Source organism: Ictalurus punctatus, chromosome 9 (assembly GCF_001660625.3).
Source record: "Ictalurus punctatus breed USDA103 chromosome 9, Coco_2.0, whole genome shotgun sequence".
In the NCBI taxonomy this organism is placed as follows: Eukaryota; Metazoa; Chordata; class Actinopteri; order Siluriformes; family Ictaluridae; genus Ictalurus; species Ictalurus punctatus.
The window spans coordinates 25,561,253-25,576,174 of NC_030424.2; the positions used below are offsets into that span (position 1 = coordinate 25,561,253).

Here is a 14,922-nt window from a genome sequence, read left to right on the forward strand (position 1 = left end):
AGCAAACATACTGTAGAAAGGGCTTTAAAGCGCTGAGCACAACGATGGGGAGAAAAGCCCTTATAAATTCCATACACAGCTGTCCAAGTCCAAAATCATGTCCAGTGCCAAATAAGTATTGTTATTAATATTTGTGATTAAGCAGTATTCAAACACAGTTTATGTGTTTGTTAAATGGAGTAATATTTTAAAAAGTATTTGTGGATCTAATTAATTGGATGTAATGGTGTTTTACTGTACGTATAAAACATCTAACGTGTCTAAAACCACCAGTATTTGAGTATAATTGATCTAAAATCCAACATGGCGCTGAGCCTCAGCACTTCAACAATCAACCCGAGTGACGTAGGTTCAGCGCTGCAGCAACGCGGGCTCGGCACTGCGCATGCGTGAGAGCGCAGAGACAGCGGAGGCGGGGTCAAGCGTGCGCGCGTGCCCTACGTTGCGCGAGTTTGAAGCCGAAGGTTCTGGAAATCCTGTCAGCTGCACGCTACTTCCCGACTTGCTTATAATGCTAGTGTTCTTATAACGATATAACGTTATTTTAATTTAAATACTTTCACAATCCCGAAAACGGAATACTTCGTAATGTTCTTGTGTGTACTAACCCAGTTCATGCAAACGTGAGGGGGAAAAAATACACTCGGAGCATCCTTCTGGATAAAAACTACAGTCAAATGAATGGTTTACATCTTTTCTCCATCGAGTGCAAAGTAAAATTCTTGCATCTCTAACGAAATTGTGCGTTCGTGCTTAATATTAAGCTTTTTTACTAATCAAAGTACACAAATGAGACTCATGGAGGAGTATAGATCATCTCAAAATGTAAAGACCTCATAAATCCAACTCCAATAAACTAACTAACTAACTCACTCACTCTCTCTCTCTCTCTCTCTCTCTCTCTCTCTCTCTCTCTCTCACACACACACACACAGAATCTTCCTGTCCTAACCTGCACTTGCCAAGAATAGAAATCCCAGGTGACTTTCTCTTGAGCCTCAACATTTTTTCCCCCCTCACAAGTACACAAGGAAAAATGTGCACACAGACAGAAAGAGATCACATTCAGACCATGTCCAGGACTGGGCTCTAAAAACTTTCTGATGTTGATCATAATGAAAGACAATGCTCAGAAGACAACAGATAGAGTTAGAAATGCAGTGTTGGTGCTTAGAGTGACTTCATATCGACCCTGTTGAACCGGCCGACATATACGTACACACAAAAATGCACCCGGAAACCACCACATCGGTTATGATCTTTTGCACCTGTGTTTTCATCTTATACCTGAACGTTTAAATACTAAACATGCCCTTAAGGACATTTTAAAAAAACAACAACAAAAAAACACCACCACATGATATATGAACTTTACATAGGTCCTTGTGTCATTAACTAAAAGTAGAACCTTCTAGAAACCCAGCCTAAGATAAAGCAGCAACATGAAAGACTATTAGCCGATGTTAATCTAGAGGTTCTGTTGGTATTACCATACATTCTGAAGCAAACAGAAAGTAGAAGAGTTTCTCGCCAGCACAGACTGAACAGGCGGCCACGAGTGAGGTGACGAGAGCTCATTCCCCTGTGTCCAAGCTCTGAACCCAAGAGAGAAGAGCAGCATCCATAACAACCACCACAAACGCAGGTCTAACATCAACTCTACACCAATCGAGGACTTTACATCCATAATAACCGCCACAAATAACGCAATACGTGACTTGAAGACGCAGGTCTGACGTCAACTCTACACCATTCGAGGCTGTAGGCAAATTGTTTCTCATAGAAAAGGAGAGTTTTGAGAGCTCTCCGTCTCTTAATGTCACATAATGTGAAGTTTCACAGCACCTCTGAGTCTCTCTCTCTGTTCAAGATCAAAGACGTACTTAAAAAAAAAAAACAACACACACACACAATCTGCTATCTTCACACATCCACAACACAAAGAGAGTGGAGCATCTCCCATACATACAGTACACAAGATCTCTGAGGAGTAGTGTGGTGTCTCACACGGCAGCGAAGATTACACAAGTCTCACATAAAAGCAGCAGGACTCATGAGTGTTCTCATCTCTGTCCTCAGAACAGATATCACGTGAAGAACAAAACTTAAAAAAATGTTTAGGGCTTTCGGAAATAATTTCCCTTATATGAGACCCGAGAGAAAGTTCTTCTCGTCCACTGCTATTTGAGTTTGACGGGCCATGGCAGACACGTCCTGAGACCCAGCATGGACGAGAAGATGATGGTGGGCCGATACCGTTTGAAGCGCAGCCCCTTCTTCAGCCGCTTAGAGTTTTCGGAAACGTAAAGTTCACTCTGCTGAGCAGTGGCCGCCACTCGCGCCACCAGCTCACCGTGCTCAGCCGCTTCACGTTCCGAGCGAACGAACATCTCACGCAGCTCTTCCAAGCGGCGCTCCATTTCCTGGATGACACGCCGCCGTTCCTCGACTTCCAGCAGGCGGCGTCGAGCCGCCTCAAACTCCATGCTTGAGCTGGGGGTCACCAGTTTGGAGGACGGTGCTGTGGCCGGGGCAGACGGCGTCTCAGAACCAGGCTGGGCGCGACGGAAGTCACCCATAGAGATGGATCTCCGGGTTGGCGGTGGAACCAGGGCAGATGAGGAAGAAGAAGATGGTGGAACTGTACAGGATGGAGTGCCATCAGCACTCTCGTCCTCCTGCTGCTGCTTCATTTTGCGTCAGAGGTGTTGATTATTTGCTCGGTACCAAAGGTAGAGAAGCCTCTGAGGTTGTTTTCACCTCTGCAAAGATGGAGAGAAGTGAGTGAGTGTCAGAGAGAGAGAGAGAGAGAGAGAGAGAGAGAGAGAGAGAGAGACAGAGATGAGGAGTGGTGTGATGTTAGCAGAGAGATGCTCCATTCATTAATAACAGCAGCAGAGCTGCTTCCCTGCACTGAAGCAGCCAGCTCTGATGCCATTGGATGCAGCCGATGAGGCATCTGCTCCTGATTGGGCAGCAGCATTACCTCTCCCTCCTCCATCCACTCTCTGTTCTCGCCCAAACGGTTTCCATTCTCTCCATCCGTCTTACTTTCCCATCGTAAAACCTCCTACCTCAGAGACTGCCTGGGTTTATTTGCCTTTTGTCAAGAGGTTGTGCTCCAAATTTCCTTTTCCTTTCAACCATCTTTTCTTTGCCCTTAGCAACAGTGTCTCCATATCATCATCATCAGCATCACAGCCTCGTATTAATCATCCTCTCTCGTCTCTCCGTCATCCTTCTCAGCGTGGGTCAGAAATAGCCGAGCATGTGCTGGACCACTTTCAAACGTAACATTTGGTGATGTGGCTTGAGACTCTTGTTGCTAAGCAACAGACTCTGGCACTGATAAATGATGGAGCAAGAGGCAGAAGCACAATAATAGTGACTCACACTGTATGAAAAATAAACAGCATGGTAACTGCACAGCTCATATCAGTTTTTGGCGTACTGCTTTAAAGGTCACATTTTCAAAAGGATGATTTTAAATGGCATATTACACTGCAACTGGAGTGCAGATATGAAATTAATTGGATTAATTGGAAATTGGAAATTTTCAAAAAGTTTTTAACAATCAATCAGTCTGATAAACAGGATTATTCGTCTCTTACATCGGTGATACAGTCATTTCTAGATCGAGATTTCTCTGAAAACCTCCTGATCTACTATGGAGGTGAACGTAAAATGAAACCATTTCAATGTTTTTGTTAGCTGCCATCCTCTCCTGTCCCCATTACCCTCCTCTTAAAACACTCAACCTGTTACAGCATCTAAACAGAGCATAGCACTTTTCAGTTCTCAAATCTAACGGGTCAGAAGGCTGTAACTAAGTTTTCTGACATGGGAAAGTCTTCAGGGCATAGGACCTATCACAATGAGGTTTCTCAGTTACATGACAAGCTACAAGTTCTTATTATGTTCAACAGAGTAAAAAGAGAGGCCGGTTAGGAACAACTGCTTATAGTGGCTAACGTAGGTACATTAAATGTAACTTTAAGTAAAAATTAAATAAAATATATAACGGGTAATACTTTAATTTTAAAAAATCGAATTGTTGGTTATTAGAGGAATAGAACTCTTATAGGTGAAAAAAAAAACCCCTATATAACCCTATATGTAGTGCTTGCTCAGTTTGTCTGTCCCATTTCCTGTAAGAGAGGAAAGAGAAGATGAACGCCATCTTACTTACTATTTTCCTCCTTGTCTTATCCAGTGTGACAGAGCTAATGAACTAACAACAGGCAAATGGAGAAAGTAAACCGATAAAAAAATCCATAAATGTGTCAGCTTTAATTTAGTACTTTCCAGGATAATGCCTGTACAACTACTGTCTGCACCCTGATCATGTTTCAGTTAAAAGTAAGACCCACAGAAGCTTCTTCCCGTAAATGATAACAATCAATACTGTCTAGACACAGGAAGTTTGAGAGACGCTCTACAGCTCTGTAGAGTTTATGTGGTTCATGCGCTTCTGACACACAATGCCAATAACGTTAGGAATGATGATATGGCCTTCGTGTTATTCGACACTGAGGTTTAGTTTGAGAACACTTTGGCCTTGGCACAGAAAAGCAGGTTAAGTGTTTGGTGATGGAAATCTTCGGGATAAATAAAGATTCAAGTGGTGGCTCATGCTGATTGCAGCATCTTCCCCAATCCAGCACGTTTCGGTTTCCCTGATATAACTCTGGGTGTTTTTGTTCTGTTATTTGTTTAAGTATCAGGAAAGCCCCATCATTAGCATTGAGATTGTACTGAACACATGAGACAATGTGTTATTATATCATAAATTATAAGAGCCAATCAGGTTTCAATATGCAAATATAGGCCATGCAATATATACTCAGTAAAAAAAAGGAAACGTCCTCTCATATTCAGCTGGTTTTTATTTCCAGCAAATTTCTTAACGTGTGTAAATATTTGCATTAACATAACAGCATTCAACAACTGAGACATAAACTGAACAAGTTTCACAGGCATTTGAGGAACAGAAATGGAGTAATGAGTCCCTGAACAAAGGTGGGGGGGTCAATATTAAAAGTAACAGTCAGTATGTGGTGTCCTCCAGCTGCTTTAAGTACTACAGTGCATCTCATCCTCATGGACTGCACCAGATGCATCAGTTCTTCCTGTGAGATGTTCCTCCACTCTTCCACCAAGACATCTGCAAGTTCTCGTTCACGTCTGGGGGGGACACATACTTACATGTAATTTTCCACTGCAGGGACGATCAGCTGTCCTTCCTGTCTCCCTGTAGCGCCGTCTTAGGCGTCTTACATTACAGACATTGCAGTTTATTGCTCTGGACACATCTGCAGTCCTCATGCCTCCCTGAAGCAGGTCTATGGCATGTTCCCGCAGGTGAGCAGGAACCCTAGACATCTTTCTTCTGGTGTTTTTCAGAGTCAGTAGAAAGGTCTCTTTAGTGCCCTATCTTACTGTAACTGTGACCGTAATTGCCCACCACCTGTAAACTGTTCATGTCTTAAGGACTGTTCCAAAGATGCATGTGCAATAATTGTTTATGGTTCATTGAACAAGCACGAAAAACATCGTTTAAAAACTTTCCAATAAAGATCTGTGAAGCTTATTACAAAATGATCTTTAAAATACAGTCTCCTGAAAAAGGGACGTTTCTTTTTTTTTTTTTTTTTTTTTTTTTTTTTTTGCTGAGTCTAGTTTCACCAGAGCAATAGGGAGGCACCTGATAGGGGCTTAAAAAAAAATGTATTCATAAAATCTGAATATTTTTATGGAGATAAATGTGTAGACACTTCTGTGCCTTTGCTGTTGTCTGGTGCACACATCCACCCATTTTCCATACCCATTATCCTACTGTACACAGGGTCATGGGGGAACTCTGAACACAAGGCGAGACATATCCTGGACAGGGTACCAACCCAACACAGGGCACAATCGCACACACACTCTCAGACTACAGACAATTTGGAAATGCCATTCAGCCTACAACACATGTCTTTGGACTGAGGGAGGAAACCAGAGTAACTGGGGAAAAGCCCTGAAGCATGAGGAGAACAAGCAAACTCCGCCCACCTAGAGCAGAGGCGGGATTTGAACCCCAACCCCGCGAGGCAAATGTGCTAACCGTCTTTCTGGTGTACGTTACATACAGTGTTCCTGGGATAGGCTCCAGATTAACCATGACCATGAGCAGGATAAAGGCAGGGTAAGGCAACAGTAAGGCAATTTGAAAGTCAGTCTGTTTAGACCAGTAGATAGAAAGCTGAAAAATAATTGAGCAGCTGGTAAAGATGGGTTTGTGTTTTGGCAGCTGGTCAGACCAACCTGGATATATGGATATATATATATATATATATATATATATATATATATATATATATATATATATATATATATATATATATATATGCAGAAACCGCATTTTAATAGTAGCACATCACAATCAACACTATATTTTCTTTTCTTTTGAATGAACTCGAGCTGTAAGTAGAAAAGTTCAGGCTTATTCCTAGTTTAGAGTGAGTGGGTTTTTTGGCCTTAACTTCAGCAGGGGTCACTGACACATCCCACGTTTACCTTGAATTAGATTGTGAAGGACTGGCAGTGCGCGCACACACACACACACACACACACACACACACACACACACACACACAGCCCACACATTATCTACTTTACACACACATATCTTAATACACCAACACACTTGACACTCACAACCTCAAAAACACCCACACCCTTGTCAGAATAGATGATGCAGCTCCACATCTACCTCAGCAGCAGAGCTGCCAAGAGTGAAGTGAAACTAACCACTACCAGCAAAAATGTGCCTCTCTCACACCCCTCGCCTTTTCCCCTTCAATAATGAGCTTTTTCTGTCAGGGGGAGTTTCATGTGCACGCGATCAAACCGCATGCTGAAGAAAAAGTGAAGTGTAGTGTTCAGCTGTCTCTGTGTACATCACCGTAGTGAGCTTGAAATATTTTTTTAAATGCCATGGATGAGCTGTACATGTTGGCACCTCTGCAGAACAAAGTAACACACTGGATTAAAAAAAAAAACACACGCACAAAAAAAAACTTAAGAAAATTCAAGGGATACTTCAAGTGTGTGTGTGTGGTGTAGGTTTAAACAATTAGGACAACATAGTTTCCTCGCCGTTCAGCTGTTTGTGAAACCCAACTGCCAGCTTAAAGGATGCTCCATTACTTTATTAAGGCATGTGACATATTATTTAAGAGGTTCTGGGTGTAGAGGCCATGTGAAGGCTAAGAGAACAAATGTGTACACGTGGTGAAGTTTTAGCACTTTAATGGATGATCGGTGTAAATTATTTATGATGTTATGATGTTCATGATGTTAAAGATCTTGTGTTTTCCATTTAGTACTGCTCTTCAGCAGCTGCATAAAGATACTCACACATTTCCCGGAAGACAAAATAATAATTTACACCGATCACTCTATTAAAAGTTTACACCTCCCGGCTCTTAATGTATCGTGTTGCCTTCTTGAGTATCAGTGAATGTTTGCATCTTTAGTAATAGTCGTGTACGAGTCCATCAGTCGTCCTCAGTGTGAAAAGATGGATCTCAGCATCATGTAGTCGCTGTTGGAAAGGGCTCAAATATGCAGAAGGTGCTGGAAAAGTAAAGAATGTGCAGGACCTGAAGAACAGTGGGCAGTTTAACTGCTCAGGACAAACAAGGGACTCATGAACAACGATCAGAAAACATAAAAACAGTCGCTGATCATCCAGGTAACGACACACGGGATTAAGAATCAAGCGTGTGTAAACTTTTGAACAGGTTCATTTGTGTAAATTCAGTTTTTACTGTGTCTTGTGGCCTATATGTAATCATCTATTATGTGAAAAAGCTTATTCAGGGCAGAACTAAATAAACAACTAAACGCAATTTTTATGATCCCTCTTATTATTAATGTAAAATATATATTTTTGCAGATTCTGCAAGGCAGCTGTAGCTAACATGGTTTTAGACAGCTTTAGGCAGACTGACTTTTTATTGAAGTGTTTGTAAAATTGTCTACTTACCCGTTTGTGGGATTCAAAACGAAACAAACATTCCCACACTCTTTGTTCGGGTCGATTGTTGGGGTATTTTAGTTCTAATGAAAACTGCTGAGTCAGTCTTCGCTTAAGTAATGAAAATCACAGTCATGCAGCACTGATGATGAACCGCAAACACATTCTGCTCAATAAAAACCCTCTCCAAACTGCTGTGAGCATTTCAGTCACTGCTACAGAGCACAGCAACCTTAATTCCTCAACATTGACAACAACTGGATGATCCAGAGGTCCTAGAATAAAAAAAAAACAGAAAAGAAATAAAATAATAATAATCACTGACATTGCATACTACACAAAAACAAAGAATGAATGCTCACATCAAATACAGTTTTATTTTTGAGAGGTTTAACAAATGACAGGCATGGATACACTGTGCTACATTAAACACAGTGTCAATCAATACTCCAATTAAATGGAACCTAAAATACAGATCCGGTCATAAATGTGGACTACACAGACAATTCCTGTATCAAATCAGTACGACTGTCCGTCATGGCGTTATTTTATGACCTCGCACACGTACATGAGCATCATCATTTCGTCGCACCAGGGTTCGACCCAGCCTTTGCTCTTATCGTAGGAATCCGGGACAAGGTCTGTGCTGCGTGACTCCAGCTGGCCCTATTGAGCGCGTGAGGTTAATTCAGTCCATCCTCTGTGAGCTGAGTCAGATGAGTTAGTACAGGGAAAGCACTAAAATGTGCAGTGATGCTGGAAAGCTGTTTTAGCTGACGCTCTTTCGTTAGGTCAGGTTTGTTAGAGTTAAAGGGATACACAGCATTGCATTCCAGATTTAACCCCCCCCCCCCCACTTTGATGTTGTATTAAGCTCCACTAATTTGCAGAGTTCAACAAGAGACCTTGGATAAGGAGTATTCAACCAAAATTGATAAAAAAGGTCCAATTATATCTAGTTCCTTGCTTAGAAACATCTGGATAAGCAACTAACATGGCTAAACGGTGATTAGCTGATGGCAGTAAACAAGACGATGTGAAACGCTGATGTTTTGTTTCGGCACTTCGTCATGAATCCATTCTGGAAAGAGCCACAGAGACCCTGAACAGATGAGTCTATGTTGTTAAATAAACTGAAAATTCTATGAAAGTCCAAGTTTAAAGTCAAAATGACAAATATGTGGTTCATTTTTAGAAAACAGTCGCTATGGACGATGTATTTTATATATTATATATATATTTTTTAAATACTCAGTTAATAATCCAGGTCTGGACCACAGTCTGCCAGTTCGAATTCATTATGAGAATTTGCAGTTTTCGTAATTCTCATCCATCCCATTTTGCCCCTGCAGCAGATAAACACATGTTTCAAATGCTAGAGCTTTCCTTTAAAGTGTACCAGAGCTAAATATGCACACTACTTTAAACTCTTTTTAGGATGTAAGCAGAAATAGCACACAGACTCGCCCCATCGTAAGAAGATCGCAAGTTCAAAATCCTCACAACGCCACAGGCGCCCATATCCGGGAGCCAAAGGAGCAAAAATTGCCACGCACTCTCTCTCCTGTCAATCACTAGCCAAATCAAGGATGTCTATGAGATCACACATGCGGAAGAGTGCAGATAGAGAGTATGTTACACTGCCCTGTGATGCAGCATGAGCAGCAGTTTGGAAAGGTGCCGTTGGATGGTTTCATGCGTCTCAGAGGAAGCACGTTAGCCTTCACCCTCCCCGAATTGAATGATCCGAGAGAGCTGGCTGGTTAAAGGGAACTGGCAGGGGTGAAATGTGGAAAATAGGCATTTTTGAGGAATTCAATTTATTTAATTTTTTTTTTAAAGACCTGTTTTTTGTTTTGTTTTTCAAAAATGAATCATGAAGAGATCACAAAGAACCAAATCCTCATGTATAACTGCAAACGTCACAGTAATCCAATAAGGAGATGATAAACAAACAGAGTACAGAATCAACACAGTGCACAATCGCCAAAAATTACACTTCTCTGACGAAACTGTGCATCACTTTTTGGGTTTGAGGTCTTTTTTTCAGAATTCCCTTAGCCACTTGATCTCGGCTCTGAGGAATTCATCGTAAATGTGAATAAACAAACAGTTTGGTTTGTTTAAAAGTGATGGCACATAAGGCTGAGATTTCAAAACCCGAGTCCGCCAATGAGCAAAACTCTAGGGCGCCATTTTATTTTATACAAAATCAGTTTAGAAAAAAGTGGCAAATGAGTACAAACAGGAATAAATGCCAAATTGTGCTGATAATGAGAAGTCATATCCTGTGCTATAATATCTGTGTATTTTCTCTTCCTTTGGGTTTGTCTCATGAAGTGCTGAGCGGCTGTATTTTATCTTCTTGGCTTTTTTGTAGTTAAGTACAACACTAAAACGAAAGAAAGAGCAGGTTACATGTAATGAGGCTTCACGTACGGTGGAGCAGATTATACCACGTGCCTCCGTGTACAAGTTTGAGCCACAGACATGCAACAGAAGCAGAAACGGTGAAAGTGGAGGGCAGAAAAACTGAGTTTAATAGAAATGCATCAGGAACTGAATAGACCTGACTCTGGTTCTTCAGAGAACAAGAACATACACTCTAGAAGACTGTCATCCCAACAACACGAGCACACGCATACAAACACACACAGAAAGCACCGTACACCCCCCCGGGATCAGTGTTACAAACCATTTGAGCAGCCCACATCAAATAAATACCCATCCTTCCTAAAGTATAGAAAGAGACTTTTGTTTTTTTAAAGCATTTTTTCTTTTTCTTTACAGAAGACATGAAGAAAGCAAGTGCCACTTTAGGTCAAATCTCTGAAGCAAACAGGCGGAAAGAAGTTTTCGACCAAACTTCCTTGGTCTAGAAACCAAATCGCTTCTGAACACAGGAAAATATATATAATATACTTTAACAACATGTACAGTACAAAGACGCGTCACATAATTACTCTGCCCTAAAACACCATCAGCTGTCACACACTGCTCTACCACACACTGCCCTTTCAGTTAAGTATAATGACCACAGAGTTGTTAAGGAGTGATTCAATGTCTACACCTAATCGAGTCTTTTGCTAGCGATCGATTGGATCACTTGAGTCATTCAGTGATAAGCGATTCAATATGAAAAGCAAAGCGATGTTTGTAAGAGGCTCATAAGGGAATCATTTAGGAGTGAATCACTGGATCAGTTGAGTCATTTAATAATATGCGATTCAATATGAAAAGCGATATTTATAAGAGGCTCTTAAGGGAATCATTTAGGAGTGAATCATAACTTAAACCGAACCCATGTTATAGTGATTCATAATTTAAATTTTTCATATTGAGCCATTTGCTAATGATTCAGCACACATCATTTCATTCTGAATCACTCCTAAATGATTCAATATAACTTTATATATATATATATATATATTTTAATGTAATGTTTTTTTTTTTTTTTTTGTGTCAAATATATGAAATGTAAAAACTCCCTCCTGTCTGGCCAAAATGACAGATGAACCTGTGAATCATTTTGACACCGTACCTCAATGCAGATGATGATTTTGAAAATGTCTGTCAAAATCTAGACTATGACAGCATGCATGTCCTTCCTAAAGTCAGTGTCATTTAGCAGAAAACAAGGAGAGGTGGGTGGAGTTACTGTAGCCCCCCCTCCTCTCATTTGAAATGATCAGAGACCTGGATGCAAGTTCAGATATTATGTCTGGGAAGGAATCCTCTATATTAAGCGTGTGTGACAGCAAATTACCAATCCATACACTTTCACGACTGGCATCTGAACACAAGAAAAACAGATTATAATATATATTTAAAAAAAAAAAAAAAAATCAACACAAACAACAACAAATACAAAGGCCTGCAGTCACTTGTCTGGCTCTTACCTTTTTCTCAGTTGTGCTCAGCATGCGTTTATAAAATTATTTTACTTTCCTTTGACGGAATGAACAAAACAACAGAATCATAAACAACTAACAATGAAAACACAGAAGACAGCAGTCAACATCCAGAAAAATCACGGCATTGAAAAATACAAGACTTTAGCAATGTCACTAGAGAGCCTCGGGCCTGGGAGATTTAATTCATCATCATCATCATCATCATCATCATCATCATCATCCTGTTTTCATACACTTAAAAAAGCAAGGAAACACTGGAACAGCCAGAACCCTGTGCAAAAGTGTGTCACAAAGCAATGTGCAGCATGTGAAGCAACGACACAGCATTTTACACAGCAGCCATGCAAAACTACCCCATGTACCCACAATGCACTTGGTCAGAGTCTCAACTGTCATGCTTTTATATCCATAGCACAAAAAAAAAAAAAAAAAAAAAGATGCTTAAACATTCCCAGTCTGTGTATAGTCTCTTTGTATTCCAGACTCAGAGTCAGGATCAAACTGATTTAGCCATTTACATTAAACAAAGCAAACAGGAAAAAAACCCACATCGTAGACGAATAAACGGAAATGAACGAACAGAACAGCAGGACAACAAACAGGCCACCAATATTGACTGCTTCCGAATGGGAGCTTGTAGCTCTATCTGGCACTCTTCCACACACACACACACACACACACAACCTTTATGGAACACTGAAACCCTGGTGCTCCAATGTCCATCTGCCAATCACAGCCACTGTCTACTCTGATTGACGGCTTGTCTAAGCTCTGTGAGCCTGCTGATGGCACGTGCGAGGTGAAGAGAGCGTTTTCAGTCTACAGAGCTTCAGAGTGGCTTTCGTACAGTACTGCTTTTGTTCCCTTCAGTGGTGCGCTCCTTCTCCGTCGTGCTCTCTGTGTATCTACAGAGAGGTGGAGGGTAGCTTTTTCACACGTCTCTGGGCGAGAAACGAGGACTCGATAGGTTTGAGTTCGGGGGTCGGCTGGGAACTCTTCAGGGCCGAGTAGGTGGCAGCCATCGCCCCCTGTCACATACAGAGAGAGAGAGAGAGAGAGAGAGAGAGAGAGAGAGAGAGAGAGAGATGCGTAGTGATCAGGTGAAAACCTGTTTGATGATGCTATGGCCAAGCTATGACAATGACATTATTCTGACAAATAATGGGGGTTTCTGGGAAGGCGGAGACTGCAAGAGTTATGGGGATTAAGCTTCTGTAGTCAGGATGAGAGTTGGAGTATGCAGGTGTCAGCTGAAGGCAGGGATGGATTAGTAAACCCCTCCCTATCTCACCGTGAATGAACATCCATTACGAGTATCTATGCCCACACTAAGGCCCCACGAGTAGCCTGCTTGGCATGTGTCTAGTAACCTCAGTTAGTAATGGCTGAATGTTTAGGGGTTTAGTGGCGTGTAAGGACTGAAGGATTTACCTTGACGAGCTTGGCATCCTGGTGCTGCAGCTGGCTGTTTGGTAGCTGATCTCTCTGCACAATCCAAGGGTGTTTGAGCACCTGCTTCGCTGTTAGTCTCTGATGAGGGTCCACATGCAGCATCTTAGACACCAGATCCTACACACAGTGTGTGTTTAAAACAGACACGCAGCATCTTAGACACCAGATCCTACACATCCTAGACCCCAGATCCTACACACCTTAGACCCCAGATCCTACACACCTTAGACCCCAGATCCTACACACCTTAGACCCCAGATCCTACACACCTTAGACCCCAGATCCTACCCACCTTAGACCCCAGATCCTACACATCCTAGACCCCAGATCCTACACACCTTAGACCCCAGATCCTACACATCCTAGATTCCAGATCCCTACACATCTTAGACTCCAGATCCCTACACACCCTAGACCCCAGATCCTACACACCTTAGACCCCAGATCCTACACATGTTAGACCCCAGATCCTACACATGTTAGACCCCAGATCCTACACGTTAGACCCCAGATCCTACACATGTTAGACCCCAGATCCTACACGTTAGACCCCAGATCCTACACACCTTAGACCCCAGATCCTACACATCCTAGACCCCAGACCCTACACACCTTAGACCCCAGATCCTACACATCCTAGATTCCAGATCCCTACACATCTTAGACTCCAGATCCCTACACACCCTAGACCCCAGATCCTACACGTTAGACCCCAGATCCTACACGTTAGACCCCAGATCCTACACGTTAGACCCCAGATCCTACACATGTTAGACCCCAGATCCTACACGTTAGACCCCAGATCCTACACATGTTAGACCCCAGATCCTACACATTTGTTTTTAAATGAGACCTTTTAGCCATACTCATGAATCGAAGAGCGCTTTGACTGAAGGCACATTGTGATAACATAATCTGACGCGTCTTGGCCCAAATCTGCAGTAATTGAAAAAAAAAAAAAAACGGCAAGCGCCTTCAAATATTGCAGAGTTTTCTTGATTTTGTGTTCAATCCTGGAGATACTGACAGCTCCCCCCCCCACTGTTGGAGAGACCTGACTGTGCCACTTGAGACAAAAAGTATTGATAGAAACTCTTCTCTTTCCTCATGTCTCATCAACACCTGTGTACATAAAGGTGCCCCAGACATTCTTTGCCAAACCGCGTGACGTCTACGTTATAGTTATGCAAGCGTCATTCGGTTTAGTCACCCGTGAATGTATTCCGTTAGTTAATTTGTGGCAATATTCTATCTGCACCATATCTCTCTAAGCGATAAAATAAACTGACCGGGATTTATTTTTGTTAACATTCTCCATCACAGATTATCGACCTAGCTCTGTGTGTCACCTTGGCTGCGTCAGACACCGCGTCCCAGTTGCCCCCGGTCAGGGTGAAATGTCCGCTTCCTATCCTACCCAGGATCTCCTCCGGCGTGTCCTCTGGACCATTAGCAAAAGGAGTGAAACTGGAAGTACAGAGACACACACGAGACAAGCGTTGAATGTTTATTTGCACGTGTCAGGATGGTGAA

General features: G+C 42.0%; 2 protein-coding genes across 5 annotated transcripts in view; both read right to left on the minus strand.

Moving 5' to 3' along the window:
* Nucleotides 1–897: 897 nt before the first annotated feature.
* On the minus strand, nucleotides 898–3,767 carry LOC108270095 (TMF1 regulated nuclear protein 1). Its single transcript, XM_053682745.1, has one exon. It carries the CDS (start codon nucleotides 2,691–2,693, stop codon nucleotides 2,181–2,183), a length of 513 nt encoding a protein of 170 aa, XP_053538720.1. The 5' UTR covers nucleotides 2,694–3,767; the 3' UTR covers nucleotides 898–2,180.
* Nucleotides 3,768–10,540: 6,773 nt separating this feature from the next.
* The window catches only part of rps6ka1 (ribosomal protein S6 kinase a, polypeptide 1), a 94,924-nt gene continuing 90,542 nt past the window's right edge, over nucleotides 10,541–14,922 (minus strand). For all 4 annotated transcript variants that reach the window (XM_017476429.3, XM_017476428.3, XM_017476430.3 and 1 more), the window contains 3 exons: nucleotides 14,739–14,856; nucleotides 13,369–13,506; nucleotides 10,541–12,965 (listed from right to left, as the gene is read on the minus strand). In XM_017476429.3, the coding sequence (XP_017331918.1) occupies nucleotides 12,843–12,965; nucleotides 13,369–13,506; nucleotides 14,739–14,856 (379 nt within the window). In that variant the 3' untranslated portion in view covers nucleotides 10,541–12,842. The remainder of the gene's footprint in view (nucleotides 12,966–13,368; nucleotides 13,507–14,738; nucleotides 14,857–14,922) is intronic.

Bases quoted from the DNA above. Each gene is read 5' to 3' on its own strand.
- LOC108270095 (XM_053682745.1), bottom strand. From the start codon at position 2,693: ATGAAGCAGCAGCAGGAGGACGAGAGTGCTGATGGCACTCCATCCTGT.